The sequence below is a fragment of the Seriola dumerili genome, unplaced genomic scaffold, assembly GCF_002260705.1.
Source record: "Seriola dumerili isolate Sdu_G_001 unplaced genomic scaffold, Sdu_1.0 BDQW01000081.1, whole genome shotgun sequence".
NCBI classification, from domain to species: Eukaryota; Metazoa; Chordata; class Actinopteri; order Carangiformes; family Carangidae; genus Seriola; species Seriola dumerili.
Window position 1 is genome coordinate 2,287,292 of NW_019174336.1, and position 9,869 is coordinate 2,297,160.

The window sequence follows — 9,869 nt, forward strand, 5'->3', positions numbered from 1 at the left end:
AGTCATATCACCAGCCCTGTGATCTGTGTCCAGACAGACGAGTCCAGAATATTCTGTTCAGTTTGAAAAGAGCGGGAAAACAAATAGTTTGTGCCTGACAGTGTTTTCACCATGTGTAGAAGTGTTGAATCTTTGATGGACTGTTACTAATGAATCCACATGATCCTCCTGTAATGTGTATTTATTTCTATCCGTGCGTGTGTGTGCTTGTGTGTGTGCGTGCGTGTGCGTGTGTGTGTGTGTGTCTCTCTCTCTCTATACTACCGGAGTTATTTGCATGTTTCCACTCTTTTCTAAGCACAGTTTTGTATCGTCTTTGTGTTACACTTGTACATATGTTTTTACATGTTTGCAGACATGCATTAAAATGAATGATGGTATTAAACAAACGGCTCCTCGTTGTGAAGCGGTCTCATTAAACCAGATTCAACCAGATTACGCCTCGCGTTTGTGTGGAGGTGGCTCCGCGTTTCCCCCTGTGGCCGCTGGGGGCAGTGATGAGCTCCTGTCGGCCTGACGTGAAGAAGACGTCAGAACGGACCTCCTCGGCGGGGCTGTGTGAACCGGTTCAGAGAGGTGGTCCGTGTCTGTTTGGAAACGGTATTACTCGGTTTTAGAGACGGAGAGACTGAGGGACCAGGACTGGGTGTTTTGTTCTGGTTTACTCCCTGTACAGCTGTTTCACTGACCTCGGAGCCGGTGTGGTTTTCCATAAGCTGCTGCAGGTCAGTACTTACTGCTGTCTGGGTTTACTTCTCTCTGCACTTTCTCCATGAAACTGTCATTAAAATAGACAGTTTTCATTATCGCTAATAACTTCTCTAATGGTAATTAAAAGTTCTGACTTCACAAGGACAAACAGTCCTCAAGTTTAACTTTATTATTGTCTTTAATCCTTAAATCGACTGTATTAAAGTTTATTAGCTGTTGTGTGAAGTGATGACGTCAGCATTTGCCGTTAATAATAATAATAATAATCCGGATCTTTAGAAGAAAAATCTGATTCCACATACCACATAGCTGTACTTGTAATTAATACTGAGTAACAGTGCTGATGATGACATCAGCATCTCATTCAACATGTAACTAACAATAAAATTCACCCAAATAACAAAGTGAAATTTCCCGGACCAACATATACCTGGATCCTTGGCCCGAGTCTGGCCCATATACTTCCACATCTGGGCTGATTCTGGCTGTTATCCTCCAGTATTGTCTGTCAGCTGGAAGATTTTCTGTGTGCTGCCAGAATTGGTCCAGATGTGCAAGTAGCATCTGACAACCATGCTGTATATGAACCAGATTTGTACACAGGGTCTGAAGAAAACAAGCATGTGGCCCAGGCCGGATTTATTTTGCTATCTGGAACACAACTACAATGGGTCTGAGTAGAGCTCAGACCTCCACCAAGACCAAACAGTCCTACACGTGGATCTGCACCAAACTGTACAAACTCATAGATCTCGTCACCATTAATATGTCTGATTTTTTACATCAGGAGCCAAACTTTATTCCCTGAGAAATTAATTAAAGTTTTGATTAGTGTTCTATCATGAAAAGGGATAAAAGATTCTTGGATCTGCCCTTTTAACTGAATCAACACCAAAATCTACCGGGTTCTTTACTCGTCCGTGTCCCATCCGTCCACCACGTCTGGTGCAAATCAGTTCAGTAATCTTTGTGAAGTCCTGCAGACAAACAAACAAACATACAAACAAACAAAAAAACAGAACCTCCTTGGTGGAGGTAACAATCTGACAGAGCTTGAGAGGATCAGCAGAGAAGAACAGCAGAAAATCCTCAGATCCAGATGTGTACAGCTGGAGGCTGTAATCACTGACAAATGAGCTTCAACTGAGTACTGAGTGAAGAGTCTGAATACTTATGTCAATGTGATATTTCAGTTTTTACTTTTTAGTAAGTCTGCAAAGAAATTCTAAAATTCAGTTTTATCATGGTCATTATGGGATATTGAGGGTAGATTGATGAGGAAACATGGATATAAATGATTTTATCATAACAGTGAAACATAACACATGAATGATAATAGATTCAGGTCGACCTGACAGTGACAAGTCGACAGGTCGACCTGTTGTCCACGGATCAGGTTCTCTGTAGAGAGACCAGCGGACAGACTGAGGCCACGTCATCTGACTGAGACTTAAACCTGGTTCCTCCACAGTGCCGAGTGAGAACTGTTCATGCTCTGTTCATCAGTGTCTGCTGTCATAGGTTGACTGTTGATGTACTGCTGTGAATTGTGACTGTCTGATGAAGAAGATCCTCCATAACTGATGAATGATGCATCAGTTTCGGACTAACTGTTGTCTGTCTGCTGGATTAGTGGACCCACTCTGCTGTGTTCGGCCTGCTGTGGTCACATGTTCACCATGAAGAGCTTTGTGTGTCACAGTTCAGCTCTGGACCTTTTGAAATCAGTCTGTCACTTTAACATCTCAGGTTTTCACCCTGGTTCTTACACTTTCACAGAGACAGATTACCTGAAGCTCCTGTGATCAATATTTTATATCAACAATAATGTGAATAAGAGTCATCACTCTGCAGTTCCCCTCAGCTCTACAGATGTTTTTAGTTTTGGGACAGTCTTTATGACATTATACAGATTTTATTTTTGAATCTCTGTTTGTTGCATTTTTTTAAATGATGAGCTTACAAAAACACACGTGATGCAGTATTTTACACTGTAATAGCCCAGTGCACATATAGAGGAGGTGTGGACTCCTTTTAATATAGTATCCCAAGTCATGCTTTCACCCAGGTCCTGCTCCCATCTCTGTCTAATGATGGTGAGTGAGGAACAGCGCCCTGTACAGTTTACATATTAAGCCTTTAAATGATTGAAGAGGTGCTAATAAGTTCTTTAAAGTGAGGGAAGTGTTTCCAGACAAAATCATGCATCTGCATATCAGAAAAAAATGTGAATATGACAGTATAGACAGGTTTCTGTCTGCAGGTCTACGTTTGAACAGGGAGCCCAGGTGTTTCTGTGAAGTTAAAGTCGGTACCTGTGGTGTACAACAGTGTCACACTCTTCTCTAAACTGGGTTTCCATCATGTAGGTCTGTCCGATGAAGTACTGCAGTACTCGGGGTGGGGTCCGTGGATGGGACTTCGGGGACGTGCTGTTCTCGGGGTACGCTCCAGATGGGGGGATGTTCATGCCAGAGAGTGTACCTTTGCTGCACCCAGATACCCTCAGGAGCTGGAGGGGGCTGCCCTACCCCAGACTGGTGGTGGAGGTTTCCTCACTGTTCATCCCCGCTCAGCTGATCCCCAGACAGGACCTGGAGGGTGAGCTGGAGGAATCCTCGCCGGCATCACTACATGTAGCTCAAAGGTCCCATAATATCTGCTTGTGAATAAAGAATTTAGCATTTAGAATTATGAAATTAAGTAGATATTCAAGAGCGCCATCATTTGGGGTATCATAGTAACAAATAATATCTTTAAGGTTGAAGGAGTAGAGAGAGTTAGCAGCTTCAAAAAAGTGAGTTTGATTTCACACTCAAAAAATAGGTGAGAAATTGTTTCTAAATCATGTTTATAAAAGGTACAGGGGGAATTAATGTCTGAAAATTTGGCAATAGGATAGCTAGCAGGGTATACTGTATATTATGTATATTTTAAAATGAGCCTTGATATACTGTATTTAAAAGCCAAGCCCTTCTCCAGTTTGCATTGTCAATTTTAGATCAACAGAAAAACGTGCCTCTTGGTGCCGCTTTATTCTTTCTTTGGCTTGGGGCGTGGCTGAGAGCAGTTACTGAAACCTCAATGATTTTTTTACCATGAAAGAAACATGTAAAATTGTACATAACATACATTCAAACATGGTCGCACACATGAAGAACATTAAGAACAATCAGTGAATAGTACGAATGTCCTCCTCTCCCTCCCTCAGTCCTGGTGGCTGAGGCCCTGTCTGGGTTCTCGGTGCCTGAGGTGATCCGCGTAGCTCGACTGAAGGAGGGTCTGTCGCTCCTGGAGCTCTTCCATGGAGAAACCCTGGCCTTTAAGGACCTGGCTATGACCTGCACCGTGCGTTTCCTCGACTACCTCCTGCGAAAGAAGAAGCACAGAGCCACTGTTCTCGTAGGTGAGAGGCTGCACCTCAACCAGTCTTCTCCTCTGGTCGGAGACACAAAGAATATTTACATAAATACTTGAGGTGATGATTTATCCTAACTGCCAAACTTAAACTCGCTCCACCTGTTCCTGTCCAGGTACGTCAGGTGACACAGGAGGCTCAGCCATCCACAGCGCTAAAGGTCTGTCTGGGCTGGATGTGGTGGTGGTCTACCCCCGAGGACGCATCACTCCGGTCCAAGAGAAACAGATGATCACCTGCCTGGAGGATAATGTCCACGTGTTTGCAGGTAAAAAGGACAGTGGTGGTTCTTTACCCACAATGCCACGAATCTTTGTCTCAGTGACGTCAGGCGTGTTTGTGCTGCTCCGCCTCTGCAGCCGACGGCAGCTCAGACGACATCGACCAGCCTCTGCGCCGTCTGTTCGCCGACCAGGAGCTGGTCAAGTCTCACGGCCTCATGAGCCTCAACTCAGTGAACTGGTCCAGAGTCCTGATCCAGCTGGCCCACTTCATCTACGCCTACCTGCAGCTGAGCGGGCTGGAGCACACCGAGGCTGACGCTGCCCTACCTGAGCTGGAGGTGGTGGTGCCCACGGGGGGGGCAGGAAACATTGCAGGTAGGTGATTAAACCAGACACTACACACACACACACACACACACACACACACACACACACATACACACTCTTATCTTCACACTAGAATCAGAGGTTTACTGGAAACGAGCTGCTGTGTTTGTTTGTTTGTGTGTGTGTGTGTGTAGTGTGAATGATTAACTTGATTAATCAATGAATTAGAGCCTAACTGAAAGACTGAGGACATGTTTCAGGCAGGACACACTGACATCTTACTCCATTGGTCCTTCTACAGCTCCTCAACACCTGCTGTGCCTAGATATGGTAGTTAAACTATGATTGGACAATCCCTCTTGTGAGGAAGGGTCTTTGCCCAGTCAATTATCAGAATCAAGTCCATTATTGTTGAGTTACTGCTTCCGCACTAATTTCTACAGTTTAACGCAACTTCTGCCTCTAGGGGTCTCAATCAAAACACTAACAAAAGACGAGGTTGGGTGACGTCATGATATAGCGTGTTGTCTTCACAACCATCACCATAAGCTCCTCCCGGTTTGGATTCCTTCAGTGTCAGTGGTTCAGGAAATCAAACAGACCTGGTGATTCTAACTGTTAAAATCACTGAATGAAGCAGTTTGACATTTAAAGTCAGAGTTTGAGCGACGCTGTACGGAGGACAGAGACTCAGGGAAGAGCTGGAGCTGAGATCGATGCTAACCTTTGTTCTGATTGTTCCTCTGAAAACTTATGAAGCAGACGTTCAGCAGGTTTTTACCAGCAGCTGAATTATCCACAGAGGTGTCCTCCTCTCCACAACAAACATTTCCTCAGCTGGTTTCTCTGATAACTTCAGATCCAGACGTCCGACGACTAAAATCCTTCATCTGGTTCAAATATAGAGCTGAAAACCACCAAGGTGGAAAAAGTGTATGTGGCTTAAAACTAGATAAAAGTCAATGTTGAGCTTCTGTCAGACAAACACACTGACACATGATCATAGAGGATATGATGTCACTGACAGGCGACCAATGAGACGTTACCATGATTAAAATCACAGATTCCTCTGGTTTGAGAATTGAAGGAAACATCTGAGATGATGTAAGAACACAACTCAACAACATATAGAACACAGGTCCAGTTGTTTTAAAAGTTACAGATTACAACTTTAATAGATGTTTATAGTAAATGTTTGCAGGAACAAAGACGTTAGTCTAATCACTGATTCGTTCAGTTTTGTGCCGTCATGAATTATTTGGGACTTTTGTCTATGATGTCCATGTGGAGGACGATACATCTACCCTGCAGAGACGTCCTCCTGCCTGAAGCACAGGCTCAGTGACAGAGTCAGGACACACAGACTGACCCTGTCTCTTCTTCTCTGTCTGCGTCTCAGCTGGCTTCATCGTAACGCAGATGGGTGTACCTCTGAAGCTGGTGGCCATGGTGAACTCTAATGACATAGTCCACAGGACGGTGACCTCTGGTGACTTCTCCATGACAACTGACGTCACACGGACCCTGGCCCCTGCTATAGACATCCAGGTAGTACACTCACACAGTCACAGCTGCTGATACCTGTGAGAGATTCACAGACGTTCATCTGCCCATGGACTGAAGGGAATGTGACCTATTTTAAAAAGTATTATTAATGTTTATTTACCACCGGATTTATTCTGTTAACAGTTTGACTGTGATCACATCAGGTGCCGTCAGATTTGAAGATGTCCAATAATCCTGATCAGTACAGCTGCTTTTCATTACAAACACCAGGGTTTTGAAATGACATTGAGTTTAGGTCTGTTTATATTTATTTATTCTTTTATTTGGTGAGAGCTAAGAAGAGTTGTCAGAGGACACTCTTTCTGAGAGTGAGATGAGAAGATTGACATGATTCACTCGACTGTGTTAAGCACAGAGCTGATTAGCATGATTAGCCTACTTTTGTGTAGAGACTGGAGGCAGGGGGAAGCAGCTAACGTGGCTCTGTCCGAAGTTCGAATACACACCTCTAAAGCTCGGTAACTAACACATTGTATTGTACGTGTTTGATCTGTATCTATATCTATGTGCCCAGCATGTGAATGAACCTGTTATGCTAATTCTGCCTGTCACACTGTGAGATATCCATGTATAAAGGTGACATGTAGAGCTGTGGGTGGGGGAGAAGGTTCAACCTCTGAGGAGCACCCATCTGATCAGTAACGTATTGAAGTCAGCACAGTAGATATTTCCTGAAACACCAAAGTGTGTTTGGTGTCATGGTGGCATCAGAGGAAAGACAGGGCGCTTACCAAAAACATCAGGGTTCATCCACTGGGGACAGTGAACTTCTGCACCTGTGCTTCATGTCTGGCTGGCTCGTGGTTGAGATATCTGGTTCTGGACCAAACTGTTGGACGGAAGGACTGACCGTCCACCCACAGAGGGCGGGGCTTCAGGTTCTCATGGCCACTGTGCGTGTGAGGTGGTTACGAGTTAAACGTTGTGTTACTCCTGATGCTGTGTCTCCCTGCTGGATTGTAGGACCCGTACAACATGGAGCGGGTGTTCTGGCTGCTGCTGGACGGAGACGGAGCTTCAGTGAAGAACATGATGGAGGAGTTTCAAAACACACACAGACACACTCTGCCTGAAAACCACCACAAGCTGGTACCGGCCGTTCTACATTCACTGCACCTGATGTTCGCATCCAGGTGTGCTCTTCCTCTGCGTGTCTGAGACCTCATTTCATCGACCATCTGCTTTATTTCCAGCTGTCACAGGTTCTATCCACTGGATCAGTGAGTGATGACGGGATCCTGGAGACCATGAGGAGATGCTGGGAGGAAAACCAGTACCTGCTGTGTCCACACACAGCTGTGGCTGTGTGGCATCACTACCGCTGTCCTCACAGCCCTGGACTCAACAGGTCAGACATACTGTACTCATCAGTGTAGTCACATACACACACAGCTCTGTCTTCAGTGGAAGACGTGAACCAGCAGGGGGAGGCTGGGGGCCGTGTAGGAGAAAGATGTCCGTGTTAACTTAAAGAGAGAAACACAGTCCATCATGATGTCTTATAGAAACAATTACTCATCAGTTTATCTTTGTTATTGTGGGAATCTTTGGTCATAATTATGGAGATAGTTCTATCACCCAGACATACACCCAACATTAACATCCCTAGAGATCTATGCCAGTGCGCACAGGTTGTGGTTGTGGTTCTGCTCAGTTATGATAACCTGATCCTCACCAACATCATGAGATCTGGGAACACTTTCATATAAATGACTCCAGCAGTCAGATGATCACGCAGGCTGTAAACAAACTAACAGTTTATCCAGATGATCTAAACCAGGTTAGTTGGAGGTAAATCTGACTGGCGGTAAATCTTCACTGTACAGGAAACCTGTGTTTACAGTATCGTCAGGCAAAGCTGAAGCAGGAAGTGGATCTGTGAACTTTGATGGATAAACCTCAGGGTTTGTTTAAAGTCTGGATGCTTTAATTCCTGCATCCTTCACAGGATTGTGAATGGTGTTGGACAGAGACATGTGACCAGTGTTGCCACTCCCACCTTCCTCAGGTTGCACCAACACCTGGATCACCTGTGGAGAACGGGTCTTTCCGCCACTCTTCTGAGTAATCTCTCAAACCGTTATTGCAGGTGTTACATTGCGACAGCATCTCCAGCCAAGTTCCAGGCAGCGGTTGAGAGGGCCGGCCTGACCGTTGACCTGCCTGAGGCGGTGCGGGCGTTGGACGAGTTGGCCACTCGTTACCAGAACCTGGAGCGAACCCCGGACTGGTGCAAAGACTGGGAGGAGAGCCTGAGAGAGAAAATTCGGTCTGTGGGCTCGTCCAGGAGAAACACAGGGACAGCAGCTGATTATTAAAGATGTTGTTGTGGAGGGACACAGGGTTTTACTGCAAAACCCTGACCCTGTGTGTGGAGGAGGTCAGGTGACTGCAGCTCGTCCTTGATCTGTGCGCTTCCTTATCTGATTCAGTAAATGATGTTGATGGTGGTCTCTGTGATCTTTACACTATGGAGATCAGAGGTGTTGTACACACCTGTGTTTATCTTATCTTAAAAGCCATTAGACGTCGTGTTCGCCTGTTAGTTTGACCCATATCGACTCAGCAAAATGAGACGTTTTTCACCTGAGCAGGTGCAGACAGAACATAAAGACATCAGAATGTTTAATGTCTTTAATACAAAACACCATTTGGAACCACATTACCCTCAGTTTATTAAATCTCTCATCTCAAAGGCAGCAGTGATGCTTTCGTGGACCCTGAAAAGAATCATCTGCAGCACTTCTCAGTCAGACACGTTTGTTTTGGTAAATTCTAAAATCTGCAGAAGCTTCTGTTGCTCATGAACGCCTGTGCTGCTGATCTCAGATCACAATGCAAAAGACCTTCTGAAACATAGTAGAAGAAGCAATATAATATACGTGAATAACACTGTTATCCAGTTCTGTGAAGTGTCCCAGTAACAAATGCACAACACTGAGGCCCTGAACCCATTGATAACAGGAGCAGCACCACACTGTAGAAATACTTCTTCACTGAACAAGCCATTAATGTAATTATTAGCAAAATCATGTATCAAAAGCAGAGCAATGTTACCATATATTATTTCAGTATTACTGATGCATTCATGTGTGAACAGCATTTTCTTGTTGTAATCTATAACAACACGTCACAACCTGCAGCCATGAGCTTGTTTTATGTTTTGTCTGTAAAATACAAATTTACAGAATAACTAATAACCCCAGCTGTCAGATACACGTGGTGCAGTAAAAAGTACAATGGTAGAAATCAGCAAGAAAGGAAGTACTCCAGTGCATGTGCCTTAAAGCTATATTAACTACCTACATCTGTGCTGTGAGTCAGGTCTGTTGTGTGTAACATAAATGATGTAAATCTGAATAATGCAATGATAACACTGCATTAAAAACAAGTCTGTGTAGAGTTGTACAGATGTAATGAAGTGATTTGAACAAATCCAGTGAAATAAAGAGCAGCTGATGTTGGACTTTGACATGACTCAGACTCAGTGTGTTAATTATTGACCACTGTTCACTTTCTGCACCAGTAAAGCATGAAACTGTTTGGTGTAGAATATAATCTGTCAATATATTAGGTTGTGTTGATCATAAATTGACTTTACCTCAAAATGAATATGATAAATA

The 9,869-nt window shown here is 44.3% G+C and overlaps 1 protein-coding gene across 2 annotated transcripts; it reads left to right on the top strand.

The window, feature by feature from the left end:
• Nucleotides 1–524: 524 nt before the first annotated feature.
• Nucleotides 525–9,722, top strand: thnsl2 (threonine synthase like 2). Of its 2 annotated transcripts, none has more exons than XM_022744522.1 (9): nt 525–725; nt 3,081–3,312; nt 3,923–4,117; nt 4,245–4,397; nt 4,489–4,728; nt 6,080–6,228; nt 7,210–7,335; nt 7,440–7,594; nt 8,336–9,722. In XM_022744522.1, the coding sequence occupies exons 2-9, from the start codon at nt 3,090–3,092 to the stop codon at nt 8,562–8,564; spliced, it is 1,470 nt and encodes a 489-aa protein (XP_022600243.1). In that variant the 5' UTR covers nt 525–725; nt 3,081–3,089; the 3' UTR covers nt 8,565–9,722. The 2 variants fall into 2 exon arrangements, with proteins under 2 accessions (XP_022600243.1, XP_022600244.1); XM_022744523.1 differs by lacking the exon at nt 525–725 and adding an exon at nt 2,063–2,188.
• Nucleotides 9,723–9,869: the final 147 nt, after the last annotated feature.